The sequence below is a fragment of the Myotis nattereri genome (assembly GCF_964212035.1).
Source record: "Myotis nattereri genome assembly, chromosome: 6".
Taxonomy (NCBI): Eukaryota; Metazoa; Chordata; class Mammalia; order Chiroptera; family Vespertilionidae; genus Myotis; species Myotis nattereri.
This window is the reverse complement of record NC_138081.1, coordinates 96564479-96586759: the sequence shown is the minus strand read 5'-3', so window position 1 is coordinate 96586759 and position 22281 is coordinate 96564479. Positions and strand designations below refer to the sequence as shown.

Here is a 22281-nt window from a genome sequence, read left to right as displayed (position 1 = left end):
GGGCTCATCCCGACCCACGTCTACAGCTCTGGAGACAAGCGATTAGGAGTCAGGCAGCCTCGGTGACTCACCGCGATGACTGGTGGTTTTGCAAGCATGTGGGAAGCCATCGTTTTGCAAGCATTATCTTGCAGCAAACTACAAAGCCAGGCTCCTGCTGAGGAGGCAGCCGCCCCGCGCACTGACCTGTCCTTGCTCACGAGCTTCAGCCCCTCCTTGGGCTGGCCCACGTCGAAGGCCTGGCCCCCTCGCACCAGGCAGGCGGCGGTGCCCACGGGGCAGGCGCGCAGCTGCAGGCTCGGGTCCCGGAGAGCGTCTGTAAAACATTACATGGGATGTGGATTATGCATCAGCAAGGGTCATCACACTTCCCCTCGGGCCCAAGGTCCCTTTAAAGAAAAAAACAAGATTAACATTTCAAAAGTCTCCCTAAGTAACATAAGGTAGACGTTTGGACCACATTCCATTCTAAGACCTTGGACATCAGTGACCTGCCTGCGTGTCAGGAGGAGGGAGAGCAGCAGCCCCCACCGGCAGGGCTGCGGGCACGTGTCGGGGAAGGAATGCAGGGCACTCGCTCCGCACCTGGCACGTCAGAGGCGCCCGATAAGCCGGAGCTCTCGTGTTCGCTGACGTTAAGGAATGTGCCCCCTCCTCCTGGAAACTCACTACCTTCAGCATGACCACCTTTCCATCTATAAACAGACCAGCAAAGGCAGGGATCCACCCGTCTGTGTGAAGACACACAGACCCGAGAGAGAACCCACAGATGGTTCTGGATTCAAATCCCCGATCCACCACTGACTTCTGCTACACCTTTGACCTAACTCCACAGGTCTCCCAGCCGAGCCCCTCACAGGGTTGAGGAATCACGGACAATGAAGGGACACGACCATCGGTCTCAGGCCCCATCATGAGGTTTCCCTGCCGGGTGGTTCGTGCACCCCAAGCGTCTGCGCCCACAGTGACCCACGGGGGACGGAGCACTTGGGGGACTGAAAGCAAATGCGAGGCACGAGCCCTCAGGGTGCAGTTGAGCAGCCGGCAGGAAAGCTACACTGTTCATGGTTTCCAGGGTCACTTTCAAACCAGTGGGAGGCCCGGAGCAATCTCCTGGAGCTGGAGGAGGTCGGGGTAAAGACACTCAGTGTGGATGATCCCGGTGTGAATCAAAGTCACGGAAACCCAACTCAAACTGCCAGTCAATGGGAAAGAAACAGAGCGCTTTTAAGAATGTATCATTATAACCCGATGAACAAAAAGATAGATACAGAGGCAGAGAAGCATGGAGCAGACTGTCAATTACAGAGGGAAGGCTGGGGAGTGTTGGGGGTGGGGAGGTAAAAGATCAACCAAAGGACTTGTATGCATGCATATAAGCATAACCCATGGACACAAAACACTGGGGGGGGGGGGACGGGGGGGGGGACCGGGGGGGGGAGCCGGGGGGGTGAGGGCATGTGCCGGGGAGTAGGGGAGGCTGGGGGAAGGTCGGGGGGGGGGGGAGACATATGTACTACTATCTCTAATACTTTAAACAATAAAATAAAATTTAAAAAAAAGAATATATCCAGTGAACGTGAATAATCGCATATTATTTCAGAATTCAACCACCTACAGGCCTCTTCAACTTTATCATCAAATCTGAGTTACAGGCGCATTTAAGACAAAGACTTTGTCTACCGACCTTTTTCCAGAAGAACTACAGAAGCCATCCTTGGAGCACAAAAGAATGACATGAACAGCCTGCGGCACACCTGCCCGGCGCTGGCCCCTGGGGAGCCGTGTGGCTCCCTTTTTAGAACAAGGTAGAAGTAGTGAGCCAAGTGGCGCGTGATGGCCACGCACAGGGTAAAGAACACTCACACACTCACGCATGTGCCTGCGCCCACAGTCCTCTCATGGGCTGGCTTTCTTTTTAAAAACTTTTCCAAACTTTTCTAAGGCCAAAGTCCTACATACGATGTGAGGAGTAAGAATGTAAGGGAAACGGAAGAATTATTTTTTATTAATTATGAGCAAAGCTAGCATAGGACTAACAACTCACAGCCCTTGAAGCCAAGGCCAAGCGAGGCTCCAGCCGGGCTTAGCACAGCTTCCCACGGCCTCGTTGGATAAAGGCTGGGCACAGCCTTCAGGTAGCTGAGCAGACACCCAAGCTTCTCACACCAGTCCTGGCAGCTTCAGAGACAGCCAGGCAGGAAGTCGGCCCAGAACGAAATATGGGTCATGACCAAGTGCCCCAGGACCCTGGGCACCCCTCTCCCCCTTTTCCCAGCCTGCAGCTCACAGCCAAGGGACTCAGATACCCACAGCCGGGGCATGTGGCTTCCCCAGCCTGGCAGGAACTCCGGACTCCATTTCCTCCAGCCGTGCTCAGCGCCCACACACCAAATCCATCCATCCCCCACCCCCACCCCAATCTCATTGGAAGTAAGATTCACGTGAGAATCCTGAAACCCCAACTGTCAAACAGAGAGAGCACACGGGGCTGGACTCGCAGTGTGGAGGGGACGTGTGAGGGATCGGATTCCTGGGGCCGCGGGTGGGCTATGCACAGAGACATCTGTGGGGACAAGCGCTATCGCAGAGGCCTCACAAGCCACGTGTTTCTCCAGACAGGTGAGCACAGGCGGAGGGCAAAGACAAGGACGTTTCCAAGCGACCCTTCCCCACCCCTCGCCCACGCCCCCCAAGGTCCACACCTATGTCTCTGCAAACATTAATGAACAGAGACGTGTCCGGGTCCGAGTCGTCCACCAAGTAAGCGCCACTGAGCTTGATCAGTGGGTTTAAATCGTGCTTCTTGAACTCGCCATCAAATGCATAGCACGGCACCTAGAAGAGAGGGGGAGAGAGTCAGTCTCCAACACACACCTTCCAACTGGCCTGCGACCACCCGTCTTTTCACCGGGTCCTTGCTTCCCGATGACACACGCCCTGCCCTGCGGCCCATGTCCCCACCACCACCAGCTCAGCCCTACCCAAGCCGCATCGGCCATATCACTCTGCTCAGATCCACAGAGAGGGAGCCCCCCCAACCTCGAGGACGCAGCCTCTGGGCCCCCAGGTGCTGCTCGACCCGGGGAACTCGACCCTCCCTCCCGCTGGAATGCACTTCCCTGGGATCACACCGCTCTCTCTCAACCTCGCTCCGGTCTCGGATGAGCCGTCACGTGCTCGGGGAGTCTGTCTTGACACCCTGATCTAAAGCAGTGCTCCCCACCTCTCTGTGCCTCCCCCGCCTTCCTGCCCTTCAGAGCCCTGGTGTGTGTTACCTGTTAGCTTCCTCCCACGGGAGAGACCGCTGGCTGAGTGCAGGGTTCTGTCCTTGCTGAAGCCTAAAGGACAGGCTCAGGACAACGCCTGCACCAGCATCTGCTCAGTAGCATGAAGACAGAGCCCTCCTTCGAGCATCGAGCCACCTTCCTGGACTCTCATTTATGACCACTCACTCCCTCATCTCTAGGAACTAATGGCCTCTTATTTCTAAAATGTCAAGGAGCCCATTCCAGCTGACACGGCTCCGGGCTCCAACAGTTCCTCCTCCTTCTAAAGCAGAGCCATCGCGCCCAGACACGTGCCCAGACACACACAGGCCCTCGTCACCCAGATCACACCACCCCCTGCCAGGTCTGCCTTTGAAACCCCCTTGTAAGTCTTATTTCCAAAAAAATACCCTGGCATCACTTCAATCACTCGTGCGAAGAAGGACTCTGAAGACTCGTGTTCTCGGCAATCATTTCAAAGTAGTGTGTTTCAGCGTTTTCTAGACACGATGTTCTTGAGACTCCGTCTTTGACAATGAAGCCATTCACATGCAGGTCTGCTCGCAAAGGTTAACTGCCTAATATTTAGCTTTCAAATCCTTCTTAGAAAGATGCTATCAGACCTGCAGGAACGCTCTGACCCACTAACCTTTTTTCCCCAGCCCCGTTTCCCAAGATTTCATGGCGAGCTAGTGGCCTGAATCAACAACTTGCACCTCCTCACTGCCTCGGGGGACATGCGCCCTCATTCCGACCAGACCCCTAAAGCAGAGGCTCCCATGATCGGAGATCCCGCTGATAACCACAGGGGCTGGCACATCTGGTACAGGGAGAACATGACTCACAGGGGCCAGACGCCAGGCCTCAGGCTACATCCTGCAGAGAGGCTAGGTCCACACACTTTAAAAATTACCTAAATTAAAATAAAGGTCTCCCTGCAGGCTGTCACCAGACCCCAGGACAGTGGTCACAGCGTTCCTAATCTTGCGAATCTGACGGGTGCCGATCCCCAGCACATTCACATAGACACCAACTCGAGAGGGTCAGAATGGAGGCGGGGCACCTCCCCAGCGACAAAATGAAAGCCTGTGAAAGCCAGGGGGCCGCGGCCCAGGCGGGGGGAAGGCAAGACGGCCACGTGTGCAAGGACTCGCCGTTCTGGACGGGCTCGAGGGATCCCAGTGAGAAGCAGGCGCTCAGACCCCCGCTCCAGGCAGCCAGCCACCGCTGGCCGGCGCGCGGGCCAGGAAGGAATTGTGGGCCCGCCCAGCTCTGCGCCCACAGAACTGGAGTGCACGTCGGAAAACAGCCGGGCTCCTGGGGAAAGGCCTCCCACTTCCTGCCCCACGGAGCAAAGCAATGGAGACATTCATGAGAGCAGGAACGCGGCCGCCGGGGGAGGGGCGGCCGGCCCCCCGCTCCGCACACTGAGTGGACCTTGTTCACGCCGTATGTTAACCGGGCTTGTGTGGCTGCTGAGTTCTGAGTCCCCTGTGTTCCCCGGAGTGCTAGGGTAGGGGGCGTCTGCCCAGGGTCCTTTAGAGAAATTACCATCGGAAAAAAACCCTCCCAGGGCCCACTGAACGGGCCCAGAGTGGTTGTGCTAAAGGCAGCCGAGCACTGCCGTCAGAGCAACACAAACAAAGAAACCAGGAAATATGAGTGAGGTGTGGACATCATGGCGACAGCAACCCTAGACCGAGCGCGGATTTCTTGTTTAAGAAATGCCGGGTGCTGTATGCAGGCAAATAAGCACAACCCATGGACACAGAGAATAGGGGGGCGAGGGTATGTGCTGGAGGGCGGGAGCAGCCGGGGAGAGGTCAATGGGGAAAAAAGGAGACAAACCTAAGACTTTCAACAATAAAGAATTTAAGTTGAAAGAAAAAAAGAGAAGAAATGCTGAGAGTTTTAACCATTTTTGGAGTCACACCACAGCCAGTCGGCATAATCCATCCCCCGGAGACAGGGTAGAGCGGGTGTGCTCAACTGTCACCCGGGAGCGACTGTGACCGGAGCGGCGACAGCAGTACGCGAGCAGCCACATGCTCTTCGGGCCCTCCCCCTAAGGTGCCAGCACGGGGGGCAGAAAGGAGTTCAGGTCGTGAGCAGGGACGCGCCCTCCGGACCTTGAGTCCACAGGCCCCTGAAAGCAAGCAGCCTTTCAAAACGCAAGGAATTCCTCCTGCGTGGCCCCCCACGGGCCCTCCCTGCCTGGAAACGGGAGGGATCACGCCCCGCTGCCACCCAGCCCCAGAGACAGCAGAGCGCAGACTGCAACGTCTCTCCTGCACCTTCAGGTCCACTTCGAAGAGAAATTAAATGTCACTGTCTTGAGAAAAAACAGCTGGCCCTCCCCCCTCCGCCCCAAAGAACAATTTAGAGCAGGGCACCCGTCTGCTGCAAAGGCCACAGGGTAAACATGCCAGGCTCGCGTCACGTAGGCCTCTGCCCTGCATTCTTCTTTGTCTCTTTACAGCCTATAAAACGTGAGGCCATTCTCCGCTCTGGGCTGTACAAACAGACCAGCAGGGCTGGGCCCCGGGCGGCAGTGTGACTTCCCACCGCCGCACCAGGCAGAGGGGAGACAAACTGCTTCTTATTTCTTTCTTTAGCGTGGAAAGGCGCTTTCCCCAGGTGGTGGGAGACGCCGCCGCCAGCTCAGGAGAGCGAGGAAGAGGCCCCGCGCAGCGGCAGGAAAACAGCCTCGCTGGCAGGCGGGGGCGTCGGGCCCCACGGGGGCTCAAGGGGCCGGGGAGGTGCAGGTCTCCGGGAAGAGCAGGCAGCTACCCTGCAGCCCCGACAGGCTCCTCCCGCCACGCACTGTATGCTGGCAAACTGCTCGCCCTCCATTTTACGATTGAAAGTGTAAACCTGACACCGTTCCTCAATGTCGGTGACATTTCATGGGCCTTATTCCCTTTCACACTTGAAGCTTTTCTGCACTGAGCCTCCTCCGGCTCCTCCGCGAGGCAGCGTGGCCTCTTCCACGCCGCGTGAGACTGCCCTCTTTCCCGGACTGCCCGTGTGAAAGGCCTGCGATCACTCAGCACTCATCATGTCACTGGTTTTACTTTTTAAAAACGAATGTACCTCTTTTTGCCCTTCTGGAACGATACGGCATTAAGCCATCAGTGAAAACAACTCCCACTGCTCAGTTCCCCGCTCCTAAGACTTTGAACTCAACCCTTCAGAACAGAAAACTAATGGCGAAAAGTGAGAATAGCCAGCCCACGAACACCGCTGTCCAGGCAAGCACGGGTCCGACCCGGTGGCGGGAGGAGTGAAGCAGAAAGAGAGTGCTACCCACTCCCCTCTCCTCCGTGACCAGGGAAAGCCACGCGGTGGAGCCACCTTCGGAGGCCCTAGTCTAGGGAACAGGACACTTCGGGGATCAACAAGAATGACCTGACCGGGCCGGCCGGTGTGGCTAAGTGGTTAGCGTCAGTCCATGAACCAGGAGGTCACTGTTGGATTCCCAGTCAGGGCACATGCCTGAGGTGCGGGCTCAATCCCCGGTAGGGGATGTACAGGAGGCAGCCAATCAATGATTCCCTCTCATCATTAATGTTTCTATCTCTATCTCCCTCTCGCCTCCTCTCTGAAATTAAATTTTTTTTAAAAATTTATTTGTTTTAAAGAATGATCTGACCATGAAAGAACGGAACGGTAAGCCATCCAGTCTCCGAGGTGAGCTGACCAAGACCTGGAGGGCTCAGGACGCCTGGCCGGGAGCCACCATCCAGCAGCCCCCGCAGCGCTCCAGGGGGAGACGGCCCTGGAGGCATCATGAACACACTGCACCCCACTCCACCGAGTCACTTAGGTACTGAGTTGCACGGCACCAGAAACCAGGAACGAACCTGCTTGCACGGGTGGGCCATTCCATTCCTGTGGGATGCCGAGAGCCCTGTCCTAAGCGGAGAACCACCCAGCACAATAGTAACAACTAAACCAGTATTTCAGGTCTGAAGGGTCCCCGAACGTTCTTTCCAAGCATGTAACCTTGAGGTTACCTCTTTCTTCGCTTTGAACGTGTCTTTCTTGCAGGCTGCGGAAGTCCTCCACTCAAAGTAGTGCACACAGTCTGCAGCAGCGACAAACTCGGGAGTGCCCTGTTAAAAATAAGATTAAAAGTCACCCTGCTGCACGCTGTGAGGTTCCCTTTATTAAAGTCAGAAACAGTAAACGACCGTTTTAAAAGTCGCAACATGGGGGTGGCGGGCAAACGCAACCGTTTTAGTTCAACAAGGTCATCACCAAGTTCCCAAACCCAAGAACTCTGAGACAAAAGCTTCATGAAATCATGCTGGAATTTTGGTAGAATCGGGCCAACACTGTTCTACTGCCCCAACTATGCGAGTACAGTAAACTCATGGGAAGCAATCCTCAGAGTCCTGATCCTCTCAAACTCCAAATGTTCTCTTAACCAAATGCCAACAAAATCAAAGCCAGAAAATGTGACCTCATGCTTCCTGTCAGCGAGAGAGGAGGCCCACCCAAGCCCGGCTGAGCTCCTACGCCAGCCTCGCTTCAGCCGCTCCCCCCCCCACACACACACACCCCACCCCACCCCCCTGAACGCCTGGACCCGGGTAGACTCCAAACTTAGCCACAGCGCTGCCGGGCGATACCTGACCCGGCGGGAATTTACCTCTACACACCCATGTGCCAATCTGGAGTTCGCCACAATTCTGGTTCTTTTATGGTGAACACAGAATTCTTGAAGGAAATCAGTTAAAATTAAAACAGGAGCTAGCATATTCAGTAACACAGACCTCCATATTTCAGAGCACGGCAAAACAACTTTTCTCCCCGTGTTTCAACATGGACAATTGATGGGCCGGTCCAAATGTAACATGTAAGTTCTATCTTTAAAAAATTCTTGAGATGAGACATTACGGGCCTGAGGATATAACAGGCACAGCAAATTCTAAAATAATATTTTAAAGCAATCTGGTGGCCACATGAGTTTTACTCACCCTGATTTTTCTAAATACTTGGGCGCTTACTCTGATTAGAGAACGTTTATAGGATCTGTATACAAATTGCTTTTCCTAAAAACTAACAATTATTTACTTCAAGATGCTCACTAACCACTAAAGATTAAAATTTTTTAAATCCCATGCAATATAGAGACAGCAAGAACAAATCACACTTTAAACAATTATGTCCCATTTCAACACTAGGAATACCCAAAAAGGTTGGAAAGCCTACTACTCACTAGCAAAAACTTCTTCCAGATCAGCTATTTTCAACTATTTTCATCTCATGACACACACATAAACGAATTACTAACATTAAGCGGCACACCAAAAAATACATTTTTTGCCGATCTGACAAAAAAAATCCATATAATTTTGATTCATTCACGCCGGACAGCTATTGTTGTGCTTTTTTTTATTTGACAATCTAAGGGAAAAAAGGTCAGCGCCCCCAACTAAATAGGTATTGCATGTTTTAAACATTCTGCCGCACACCATTTGAAAACCGCTGTCCTACATAGATGTCCGTCTCTACAGTTTAATGTAAATGAGGAAAGAAAAACATTTTAAAAAATAAACACATTGCCCTAAAAACTATCCAAATAAAATGCTGGGAGAAGAGACTTTAGAAAGAAGAAAAAAAATTATGCCTGCAATAAACATTAAACTGTGCTTTGAGTTTAAACACATTAATCACTTTGATTTGTAGTTTTACACAGGATGTGGATCAAGTTTCACTCAAAAGTTGTAACTATAGACTTCGGATTTTTTACTTATTGGTTCTTAATGGCGATGGTGATTTTGGTTGGGGTTTTTATCTTTTGTGCTTTTCATTTTTTTCACTTATTCTCCCTGGAATAACCACTATAGCAAGGCCTCCCAAGGGGCAAACATTTCTAACAAAAGATTATAAAATGCGACCGCGGGCTCACCAAGGTTTTCCCGCAGAGGAAGGTGATGCTGCTCTGGGTTTTGTGACGTGCACGCCGCTCCCCGTCACAGTCCACTGTTGTGTTGAATTCCAGAAGAGTTCTGGTTGCACTTTTCAGAAGAGAGTCACCTATTCAGAAAGGGAAGAGAATAAACAAGCTATAAAATATTCACCACCATAAAGCTATCTCTAAGCAAAAGCAAATTAAAAGCGGTGCTATCACTCATCTGAAAGTTTACAAACTTACAAACTATCCTTTCCCCAGAATTCTGTATCCCAGGAATGGCATCTTATCCACCCAGCTGTTCAAGCCCCAAACACATTACATTGAGTCCTCCCTTTCTCTCTACCACATTCAACACATCGGAAAGTTCTACTGGTTCTACCTCCATCTCAAATCCACCCACATCCCTCCATCGCTGTTACTACTAAAACCACTCTCATCTCTCACCAGCTCTAGCCTAACTGGTCCCCTTAACTCAACTCTTGTCTTGTCCCTCACCATCTCCCCATCCCATCCATCTAGCACCAGTGTGACCATCAAAAATGAATTTTAGAACCTATTACTCGGCCACTAATATTCTTCAATAACTTCCCATATGTGCTATAAATCAAAATTCTTTAGAATGGCTCACAAGTTGAGTAATAATGTCTTAGTTGGCCTGGGACATTACTGTAATAATCAAAAATAAAAAATATACATAGTATTAACCATTTGCCTGCCATAAGCATCTATAGACCAACTTTAAAATCATTTTTTGTGTGAATTTTCAACTGAAAATACTCAAGAACACCCAAATTGTAATATATTTATTTTTATAATATTCATTGCAAATTGATTTTTTTTAATTAAATTCAAAATATCGTGGTGTGTGGGAATGGTTTCCGTTTTGGACGCATGGCAGTTAACTGGTTAATATGATGGTAGTTGGCATAGAAACAGATAAACTGACAAATAGACTAGAACATAGCAGAGACATTTGTGCAAATCAAACTTTAATATATCATCAATGGGCAAAGAAGAGGATATTCAACAAATGGAACTGGAAACAAAATGGCAATCCATATAAAAAAAAAAGATAAAATAGGATCACTACCTACCACCATATGCAAAAATAAACTCTAAATGGGTTAAAGATGTAAACATCAAACACCAAACTTTCAAATTTTTAGTAGAAAATATAGTTAGCCATCTTTTATATCTTAATGAGAGAAAATAACACTAAGTAGCATTAACTATAAAAAACTGGTAAATTTGTTACTAAATTGAAAATTTTATATTCATCAAAAATAGCTTAACAAAAGAAACAAGTTATAAACTGGGAGATACACAGAGCTGGCAAAGAACTGGCATCTAGAATATATATATAATCACAAAGACCAACAAATTTATAAATCTAGGGAATAAAGGAAATGAATGACCTGACAGAACACAAAAAGAGAGTGTTTTTTTCAGACCCACAACTAGTCAAGATATGATGAATTTTAATATCAAAAGCAAAGAGAAAAATCTAAACCTTCTAGGCAGAAAGAATAAGTCATATGACTAAACTCAACATAAAATGGACAGGACATATTCAGACAGAAGGAAGCACATCAATAAATACATGAAGATGTAGAACATCACTGGTGAACAAGGAATTGCTAATCGAGACCACATGGCATGCCAATTTCAGCAATTCCATTGAAAAAATTAAATACCAAGCGGTGGAGGAGACTCAGTGGAGAGCTCTCCTATGTTGTGTGGAAGTGTAAACTGGTATGACCACTTCGGAAGTCAGTTCGGCATCATGCCCTAAAATTGAATTTTCATATACCCTATGACCTAACTATTCAACTCTCAGGAATACACCTAAGAGAAAACCATGCACTCTCGTAGCAGGAAACAAGTGAAAGAACAACTTGTGTCCTTCACACTAGCAATCACCTGGAAACAACCCAAATGCCCCTCAACAGAAGAGCAGGTTAAACTTGGCAGAGCCACACAACGTTGCATAGGGGTTACAGGGAATAGACCACAGTGAAAGATGGCAATACAGCTGATTTTCAGCAACACAATACTGTTACCATTCGAGTCCCCAAAAAGTTGAAAACCTCACGTATACACACACCCAGATTGGGGGATGGGGGATGAGGAAGGGAGGAAGAGAACGGACAAATTTTTAAATACAGATGTGGGCTGATGGTCACTCCCAGTCACTGGGGGAAGACATAAGTAGTGGTTACTGTCAGGTTCCTACATTTTGTTGAAGATAGGATTCACTACATTTTCTAAAACAACTAATTAAAACAAAATGAGCCCTAGCTGGTCTGGCTCAGTGGATAGAGCGTCGGCCTGCGGACTGAAGGGTCCCAGGTTCCATTCCGATCAAGGGCACATGCTGGGATTGCAGGCCCAGTGTGGGGCGTGCAGGAGGCAGCCAATCAATGATTCTCTCTCATCACTGATGTTTCTATCTCTCCCTCTCCCTTCCTCTCTGAAGTCAATAAAAATATATTTTTAAAAAAATTAAATTAAAAGGTTAGCCCTTGGATTATTGGTAAGTGCATATCATGAACGCAGGAGTATAATTCAATTCAATACATACAGCTGAGGTCTTTTTAAAAAAAGGAGAGGGGGTAAAATGATGATGCCAACTGGGAAGAGGCCATGGTTTCAGAGCTGCGACAGCGGCGCGCTGACATGACAGCGCAGCGGTTCTTTGTCCTGCCCGCCTGCGCGCCGGCGTCTGCGGGAGACTCGGAGGTCTGTCCGCTCAACCCTTTCCTCGGCAAAAGGACGCAGAAACCCCGCCGCAGCGCCGGGACCGTGGACAGCGCCCGGACCGTGGACAGCGCCCGTGGACAGCGCCCGAAGCCCCGCCCACAGTGGGCGTGTCTGGGACCGGGCGATGGGGCGGGGCTTCCGGGCGCCCCCGCAGCCCAGCGCTGCAGGAGACGCGGAGGCGGCGGCGGAAAGCAGTGCGCTGCGGCCACAAGAGGGCGCGCACGGGCCGGCACCCCCCCATCTTAAAGACCCTCCCCCACACTGCAGTCCCCCCATACCGCAGCCCGTTCCGGCCCTGTGCCCAGAGCTCCTGGGGGCTCCTCATAACTGCGGGCCCATCCTGAAAAGGGAAGGAGAAGGGCCCTGGCCTCGGGCCGAGAGGGATCCGGCCGAGCTCTGCCGCCGCGGCGCGAGGCACCGGCATCCCTCAGCACCAGGCCCCATCGGCATTGCGCCAGCCCATCCATCTCGTCTTCCTCCTCTGCCCGCTCCGCCTGGCGGCCGAGACCGGCTGCCGCCCAGGGCACACGAGGAGAGGCCGCAGCGCAGCGCACCGCGGCACGCAACCGCGGCAAACCACCGCGGCAACCGGCCAGCCAGGCCATCCTCCCCGGACGAGAGCCGGGCGAGGACTGCGGGGCGGCGGCCAGCACGCCAGGCCCACGGCCAGCTCCCGAGGACGGCGCCAAATGGGCTGGGTCGCGCTCGCCGGGCCCGTCAGACCGCGCCGGGTCCTCCAGACCTCGCGCAGGGCCCGCCAGGCCACGTTCTCCAGGCCGGGTCCGCCAGGCCAGAACGCACTGGCGGGGCCCCGGCCGATCGGAGCGCGCGAGTTCCAGGCCGCGCTCGCCAGGGCGCTTCCTCCAGCCCAGGCTGCGCGCGCCAGGCCCGCCCGACCACGGTCTCCAGGCCGAGCCCGCCAGGCCAGGCCGCGCTCGCCCAGGCCCGCCGGGCCGCACCGAGTCCTCCAGATCCCGATCGCCAGGCCGGGTCCGCCAGACCGCGCTGGGTCCTCCAGACCGCGCGCTGGGTCCGCCAGACCGCGCGCTGGGCCCGCCGAACCGCGCGCTGGGCCCGCCGGACCGCGCCAGGCCCACCCGACCGCGGGCGCCAGGTCCTCCTCACCACGCTCTCCAAACCGGGCCCACCCGAGCAGGCCGCGCCCGCTGGGCCCGCCAGACCAGGCCGCGCTCGCCGGGCCCGCCAGATCGCGCCGGGTCCTCCAGAGCGCGCCCGGCCGCGCGCGCCCGGTCCTCCCGACCGCGGTCTCCAGGCCGGGCGCTCCCCACCAGATCCCGAGCTCCCGGCCCAGCAGACGGCGCTCTCCAGGCCGGGTCAGCCAGAGCAGGCCGAGCTCTGCAGGCCAGGCCGCGTCGGGTCCTACAGACCCTGCGTACCGGACCCGCCAGGCCGCGCTCTCCAGGGCCCGCCAGGCCTCGCCGTGTCCTCCCGACCGCGCTCTCCAGGCCCGCTCCGCCAGACCAGGTCGAGCTCGCCCGGCCTCATCAGGGCCGGCCGCACTGGCAGGGCCCTCCGAGACTAGACCGCTCCGGCTCCTCCAGGCCCCGCTCTCCTGGCCGGGCCCCGCCGAGCAGGATGCGCGCGCCGAGCCCGCCGTCCCGCGCGCTGCAGGACGGGCCCGCCAGGCCGCGCCGCGTTCGCCTGGGCCCGCCAGACCCGTCCGCGCCCGCCGGCCCCGCCCGGCCGTGGCAGGTCCGCCAGGCGGCGGGCTCCAGCAGGCCCGGGCCGCCCGATCGCGCCGGCTCCGCCAGGTCGCGCGCTGGATCCGCCAGACCACGCTCGCCGTCCCGAGCCCTGCAGGCCGCGCTCGCCCGGGCCCGCCAGACCAGGCCGCGCTCGCCGGGACCCTCCAGACCGAGCCACGCTCTGCCAGCCAGGCCTCGCCAGATCCTCCCGACCCTGCGCACCAGGGGACCTCCCAGGCCGCGCTCGCCAGTCCCCGCCCGGCCGGGCCACGCTCTGCCAGCCAGGCCTCGCCGAGTCCTCCAGACCCTGCGCCCCAGGCCGCGCTCGCCCGTCCCCGCCAGGCCGCGCCGGGTCGTGCAGACCCTGCGCGCCAGGCCGCGCTCCCCGGAGCCCAGCCGGCCGAGCCTCGTCTGCCACCCCAGGCGCCCCCGGCCGAGCCCAGCCGAGCTCGCTACCCGGCCTCGCTGAGGCTGCTGGGCCTCGTGATCCCGCCTCCGGGGCCGGCCACCGGGCGGCCGCGGCGCCCCGCCAACTCCTCCCGCAGGGCTGGCCAGGCGGGCGCGCAGCCCTCGGCGCGCTAGGCAGCGCTGTGCTCAGCAAGGCTCCCGAGCGGGGCTTCCTGGCTGCCCACCTCCCATCTTGACTGTGTCGTGTCCTTCAAAGTGGACTGTCACATGCTGTGTCACCAAATTAAGAATCCTCTCTACCGTGGTCTCCCCTCCAAGCTACTGCCTCCGTGTTCTGCTCTCTAGCAACAACACCCCTGAAAAGAGATTTCTATTCTTGCTACCACCGGTGACCCCCACCCCGATACTCCCCTTCCTCCCCTGCACTGGCTGTTCCCCAAGAGGCACAAGACTCACTCCCTCGGCTCCCAGTCTTTGCTTCAATGTGGCTTTTCTCGGCAGCAGGTTCCCGAGCTAATATGCCTGAGCACATACACGCCCCTGAGACCGCCAGCGCTGACTCTCTCCTTCCCTCCGTTTCTACAGAACTCATCACATTCCAATACCCGACTGAGCCCTTGTGGTTTTGTGTGTGTAAGCTCCATGAGAAAAGGGGTTTGTGTCTGTTTTAGTGACTGATTCATTCAAGTATCTGTTTCTTCAAATAAATGAATATTAAGTGTCGGTTGTTTTAACATATTTTATTTATATATCTGGGAATTAACCAAGGAAATCAGAATAAAACAATTTATTGAACTGCCCCATACAGGTAGGCTGTCCCAGCATACTATTTACCACAGCACTACAAAAAAAAATCTGTACAGAAATCTCTGTACAGTACTAATTCCTCTATTGGTAAGATTTGCAAAAGTAGGTTATAGGAATATGTTTTAAAATTTAGCAGAAATTGCTAGACTATCGGGAGAGACCATAAATGGGACAAAAACATGAGTTATATCTAAAACTCAACCAGATATCTTAAATGTCCAATAGAATTACATGGTTTTACCAAAAAAAAATTATATATATATATATATATATATATATATATATACACACACACACACACACACATACATATATATACATATATATATGTATGTATGTAGGGCTTAAGAAGAAAAGAATATATTTTCACATCTTAATAACCAGTGATACAAAATTCAATCCAGTGATCAGGCTGGGTGGGGTGGTGGGAGATTTCTGAGGCTGCACACGGGAGTCACAGCATAGGTACCACCTGAAGTCGGCCAGGCTCCTGAGTAAGTGAAGTCACTGGACACAGCGCCTACAACCAGAGGGATTCCCTGTGTCCTACACCCAGGTCCCCAACAAGAAGGCAGCCAGAATCCCAGGCTCTGATGGTGAGTAACCGCAATTAACATTCTTCCCTCGTGGGCACATTACCTGGTAAATGGGCTGGTAACGGGCTTTCAGTGGTGGATATATAGCTTCTAACCCTTAGATTAAATTAAAACCACAGTATTAATATTTAGGATGTTGGGAGGAACGTGAACACCTTTGGTGTTTTTACATACTTGCAATGTTTAATGTTATAACTCTAACTCAAAGGTTATAACAAGCAACTCCTTTAGACTAATTGTATCAGACTACGAATTTTAGGTTCATCCTATTTAAAAGTTTAAAGTGTTACATTTTTAAGAATTATTATTAGTGCTTAAGGTTTCATGGTCAGATCACACTTTCAAAGGAAATCAAATATATAAGACGTAAAAGTCATTTTGAAATGTGGTGAAGGTGACTCATCTAAGTTGTAAATGGAACCAAATGTTGTTTGCAGGCCCCATAAAACCTAGCTGCTCCACTCTGCTAGATTACACATGTAACAGGATCATCTGCTTAAGGAAGAACTAATGTTTGATTTCTTAATCAAAAATAATGTACTATTATTTAAACCAAAGTTGAGGTCTTACTATTCGTTTCTAAGTATAACAGCCCTGTGGGCACTATAAAACTTGCATCAACAATTATCTTCCCTGAAGGGCTGTAGACAACCATTCCACAGCACTATACAAACGTGCCCACGTCTAGGCTCCCTGCCAACGCTGTCTGATGCAACCATTTAAACTTCTGCCAATTTGACTGAAGAAAAGCGAGATTTTTTTTTGCTTGCTTTGCTTTGCATTTACACCTGACTTACTAATGAAGTTGCACTGACAATCAGGATTTCCTCTTGGGGAAGTGCCTGCTCTTAGACTTTGCCATTTTTCTCCCAGGTTGTTTGTCTTATTTATTAAGAGAAGATCTTGCCTCCTCTAGATTATATTTCTATTCCCCTAACGTTCCACTGTCTTTTTAATTTTAACCGATCTGTCATTCTTGTTACGTGACATGAAGGAGAGGTCTGACACTGTTTGCTAAGAGATAAATACCTAAATTACACCTAAAATTTTGGTTATACATTAAATTCTCATATATATTTGGCTCTATTGCCATCCTAATTCTCCCGTTCCTCTGATCTATTGGAAACTCCAGTTTTTGTGCCTGTTCTCAAAATTCACTTCCCCCCCCCCTTCCTAGCTAGTTCATAAGTTAGTTTTCCAGGAGTTCAAGTTTCCCGTCGTGGTTCCCATTTTAGCTCTACAACTGTCTGATGTGCCTCCACGACTCTCCAAACAACACAGCCCCAAATAAGTACAGGCTCCGGGCTGGCCTGTCAGCTCACTTTCGCAACCATCAGCCTCTGGCAACCAGCCTCTGGCAAACGGCTTATCTATTTTGGGCTCTCGTGTCCTCATTTATAAAATGAGGGAAATGAAATCACCTACTTCAAAAAAGTTGCTGAATGAATTGAGATTATTTTATTTAAAAACATAACACCTCACACACAGTACACAAGAAACTTAGTTATAAAACAAGTTATAAAGGCAAATTTCGTTACATCCACTGTAAGACACACATCAGCAAAATTAGATCTAATTCAAAATCACCTCTACATGTTCATGTCACCTTCATCCACTCCCCCAGTCGCTTCCTTGAGCTGAGGACAGGGCAGTGCGTGCTAGTGCTAAAAGTTCACGGCACCCAGCCTGCCTCCTCCCGTGGGAGTCTGGGAGTTTGGAGCTCTGGGAAAAGCATATGGCATGTGTCTGGGAGAGCAAACGAGATTGAAAACTGCTGGTTCGTATCATCGTCAACCTGTAGCTTAGCTGCTAACTCGTCTAGTTACCGTCAGCCTCTCTCCTTTAACCAAGCTCTGCTATTCCACTGGGCCCAGCTTTCTAAACTCACATTTTATCAAATCACCTCCCCTATGACCATCACAAATAATCCACTACCTACCCCGGAATATCACCACGCTCCTGCCTGGCTTCCAAAGCCTATGTAACTTCTTTCTTTCTTTCTTTCTTTCTTTCTTTCTTTCTTTCTTTTTTTGTTAATATCAATGGATATTTTTTCCATTGACTTTAGAGAGAGTGGAAGGGGGGGGGGAGTGGGGAAGAGAGAGAGAAAGAAAAACATCGATGTGAGAGAGCCACCTCAACTGGCTGTCTCCCACACGTACCCCGACTGGGCGGGAACCTGCACCAGGTGCATGCCCATGACCAGAATCGAACCTGTGACCCTTCGGAAGGCAGGCTCAAGCTCTAACCACTGAGCCCACCAGCCAGGGCCAAAGCTTACGGAACTTGGTCATTCTCAAATTTTGTCCCACCACGCCAACCTCACAAATCCTCCTCTGGGGATTTTTCTGCATCTGGGGTTACATTAGACTATAACATAGGACACACTTTCATTAGCCAAAAGCATTACAGTCAAGCATCACAGTGAAAAACAGAGGAAACCTCTTTTTCCTCTTTCCGAAAACCTGAGTAACGCTGGCACACAGGCCCACTCGGGGCCTCTCCATGAATCATCAAAAGATCCCAGGCAGGAAAACGGCCATCTCACTTGCCCGTGTTTTAAGTGTATCACACACAAAAACCTGCCGGGCCCGAGAGTTCCGAACCTGGTGCCCTCGGGTCTCCGTCCTGGGCCGCAAGCCCCTCGCCTGTGTTTTCCGTCTAAGCCTCCTCCGTGGGAGACAGAGACACCAAGGAGGGCCCGGGCCTCCACCAGCTGACCTTGGGGACCTGACTCTTCTTACTCGAAACCTTTCCATTCAAAACGACGGGCAGAGCTACCGCGGCACCGGCCCCTCCCACGCCAAAGCCTCCTGCGCCACCCCCTCCACAGCGCCTCCCCAGGGGACCCCACCCGTCTAACCGCCGCGGGCATCCATGCCGCCAAGGGCAAGGACCCTGGCACCTGCTGCTCTTCGGTCGGTCCTGAGTCCCTTCATTTAGGCATCGGCCCCTTTCCCTCCTCACCAAGGGAAAGGGGTCATGAACCCAAAGGAGGGCACTGGGGCCCCAGGAGAAAGGTCTGCGCGTTTAATGGAGGAATGCCGGCCCTTGGGACCACTCATTCGTTCACGTAAGCCTAGAACCAACGGCCACCGTGGACCCCCACGTGAACGCACACTGCCTGAGAATCAAGGGACCCCAGAAGGAAGCAGACATGACACGGGGAAAGGACCCAACAATAGAGGAGATGGGGGGAGGAGGGAGGGAGGGAGGGAGGGAGGGAGGGAGAGTGAAGAGAGGGTTTGAGAAAAGCGTGAGAAGGCACAGCCCCAGGGGAAACATCCTTCTAGGTCAGTAAGTACAAATGTGCATAATTCTTCATAACGATTAACTACATAGGATCCACCAGATCAGCGATTTTCAACCTTTCTCATCTCATGGCACACATTTTAGAATTACTAAGATTTGGCAGCACACCAGAAAATACCTTTTTTTGCCAATCTGACAAAAAAAAAAGGGGGTATAATTTTGATTCGTTCCCAACCGTAGCTTGTCATTTTGTCATTTTTCTATGCCAGCCTAAGGAAGGAGAGGTCGGCGCCCCTGACGACAGCGCCAGGTATTGCGTCTTTTCAACACTCTCGCGGCTCCCCGGTTGAAAATCGCTGCACTAAATGGAAGGCATCTAATCTGATCTCATAGTGGACATTTAAACTGTTATCCCTTTTAACTATGATCAAACATAAAACGTCCATTATAGCTGGACATGTAACTGTGTAGGCAGCTGTACAGTCACCGAGTTATCCTGGCAACGCCGGGAGGTGCACCCAGTGGTGCCAGGCCAGTTCACTCACCCACGGAGCGGTAGCGGCCCGTCTTCAGGTCCTGCACGCAGACGGCACTCGACGCCCCGCACGCGGCAATGGCCACGTTCCCGCAGACGCTGATCTTGTAAAGCATCTGATTTTTGGTATCAACAGCTTCCCAAGTGTAGCTGAGAAGGAAGAAAATATGTCGTTGTCAGGGATCTGCCAATAATTAACCCTCTCTCCGGTTTAACATTCAAGCCTCATTTGCTTTAGGACCACGGAGCCGCCATCAGCCAGATCCCGAAGGCAACTCCGTCAAGTTGACCAGAAGCCAGGGCAGAAACCACTAACCACCACCCAGCTCTGCTCCCACCCGCCCTGAAGCCACCTCAAGACTCATCGGTCATCAAAATTCTTAAAATGCTACCATCCACTTCGGAGTATCAACTCAGATAAGTCATTGCCCAAGAATCGTGTTGGTGTAAGACAGGAACCGTTCAAATCACACTGGAACGCTGGAAAGCCAGAGTGTTTTCTACTGTGTTTATTTTACTTAAAAACTAGTTGTGGCATGAAAGCCGGTTCTACTTCTGGTTTTACTTTTACAGCTACAGCTCAGATTGAAGCTGACAAGACGAAGTCATGTAATGAGTCCACTATCAGATTCAAAATCAGACGTAGCCCTAGGTTGGCCCACTGGGACGAGCATGTCACAGGCACTGAAACTCACTGTGCGCACCCTGGCCAGGTGGCTCCGTTGGCTGGAGCGTCAGCCTGTACACCAAAAGACTGTGGGTTCGATTCCCAGTCAGGGCACATACCTAGGTTGTAGGTTCAACCTCTCTCCCTCTCTCTCTAAAAATCAATTTAAAAAACATATCCTCGAATGAGAATTTTTTTTAAAAAAAAACCTCATTGTATGTTCAAACCTCTGGCAAAGTAGCTCTTGAGTTAATGAACTGTTAATGAATGAATCTGCATACTTGGGACAAAATAATGGCTTGTCAGTTGTGTCAAAACAATGAGTCTCAATTCTCCAGTCCGGACAGAGAGAATGTTCTTCTGTCCATTGGGAGCCTGGGGGTCATTTCCTCAGGGTAGGCAGAAAGGGAGGCATGTGGCTGGACGTCCCCTGCAGAATGCAACGTCTGTTACCAGAACTGGCGAAAGGGAAAGGGAGCACCTGGGAGCCGCCTAGCTCCGCGGTCGGCAAACTGCGGCTCTCGAGCCACCTGCGGCTCTTTGGCCCCTTGTGTGTGGCTCTTCCTAAGCCTTAGGAGTCCCCTAATTAAGTTAATAACAATGTACCTACCTATATAGTTTAAGTTTAAAAATGTGGCTCTCAAAAGAAATTTCCATCGTTGTCCTGTTGCCATTTGGCTCTGTGGACCAATGAGTGTGCCGACCACTGGGCTAGCTGGCCTGCCCAGGAGCTGCTGGAGGTCAGACTCATCAGCGTCAGTGTTTGCTCCCCACACAGCGCCCCCGGACGATAGGCACTCCCTCAGAGAGGGCGCGGCCCACTCCCCAGATACCCTCCCCCACGCGTAGGGACCAGGGCTGGGCAGAACACACCAGGCAACACCCCTCCAGCCGAGAAGAGTCCCCCCAGAAGCCCATCCGGCAACGGAGGAACCCCACAGTGGGGTTGGTGGCAGCAAGAAGCCCCGCGTTCTCCTGCACGTAGGTGTGGGGCCTGGTCACACACCCCGCCACAAAGCCCGGGGGAGGGAAGCACACAGGAGCGGTCAGGCGGGGTGGCGGGCTGCCTCTTCCTCCCCCAGTTCAGCGGCCCCTGCACTGGTAGAACCCTGAAAAACAGGCTGGTGTGCTTGTCAAGTGCCTGCCCCGGGGTGACGGCGGCTGGAAAGCAGGTGCCATTGAACCCCCTTCCGCACCAGGAACAGAGCTGGCTACCTCCTACCGTCGGAGGGCTGGCCGCAGGAGAAAATAGCTGTTACCAGGCAGCAGAAAGTCATCAACAAAGCCTGTTCCCTTTGACCTTCATTAACCTCTTTCCTTTGCCGCACCAAATGTTCCTTAGGACTGCAGGGGTACCGAGTACAGCACAGGTACTGAGTACAGCAGAGTACTGAGTACAGCAGTGATCAAATCAGACCCAAAAGCCCTGGCCCTCCTGGGGTCTATTCCAGTTGAGAACAGAAAACAAACAAGACAAATACACAGGACGTTCTCCCGAGGAGTCTGTGCTGCTGGGACCGAAACAAAGTGGAACCGGCCCAGGAGCCATGCGGACGGGACCTCCTTCCGAGGGCGTCTGCCTGAGGCCCATACCAAAAAGGAGCCGCAGACGGAGATGTGGTGGGACGAGGATTCCGCAGAGGGACCGGCCGTGGCAAGGCCGCGAGGCTGACGGAAAAGAAAGGCCTGCGGCTAGAGCAGGTGAGGGTGGCAGGTGGCGAGGCCGAGGAGAGGGGCCGCCGGCCGCGCCAGGGCCTGCAGATTAAAGGAAGCAGTTTTGCTGTTTTGTTTTGTTTTTTTAAAGGAAGCAGTTCTGACTTTGTGCTTGAAGCAAAGGAAGGCCCCTCAAAGAGAAGACCCCGTGGACCTTCCCTTAAAGTTGTCAGCGTTTTTATTTGCAGAGCATCGGTGAAACTTGTCTATCAGTCACGGTTAATTTCGGAGACGGCTAGCCTCTTGTCCGGCCGGAAGCCAGGACTAAGTTCTCCCGGACACTGGACGGCCAGCGTGCCCCTCCGCCAGCCTCGCTGAGCTGGTCCACAGCCTGCGTATGCAAGAGAGGGCAGAAAGGCATCATCTCAGAACGAGCTGACTGGTAGGAATAAACTCTAAGGAAATCCACACAGCACCTGAAATGCTATGCAATTCTTGAACAACAGAAACCCACTGGGGTGTTTGTAGAGATGGTATTTAAGTAAGCGAGCCGTGAAGAGTGGGTGTTTGGGGAGCAGAAAAGAGAAGAAAAGGAGAGAAATGGGGGACACTGTCCTGCTTCTCTGGAAACCAGGGTCCATAGAAAGAAAAACGGTTGCTCCATTCGATTACAGTCTCTTCTCTGTGTGCATTTCGTATTTGCTT

General features: G+C 52.3%; 1 protein-coding gene across 1 annotated transcript in view; it reads right to left on the bottom strand.

Moving 5' to 3' along the window:
* The window catches only part of IGF2R (insulin like growth factor 2 receptor), a gene marked incomplete at its 5' end in the record, with an annotated part of 95428 nt that overhangs the window by 56121 nt on the left and 17026 nt on the right, over positions 1 to 22281 (bottom strand). Inside the window, 5 exons of the mRNA XM_081093898.1 lie at positions 187 to 316; positions 2706 to 2838; positions 7286 to 7384; positions 9187 to 9314; positions 19267 to 19406. Of these exons, the coding sequence (XP_080950024.1) occupies positions 187 to 316; positions 2706 to 2838; positions 7286 to 7384; positions 9187 to 9314; positions 19267 to 19406 (630 nt within the window). The remainder of the gene's footprint in view (positions 1 to 186; positions 317 to 2705; positions 2839 to 7285; positions 7385 to 9186; positions 9315 to 19266; positions 19407 to 22281) is intronic.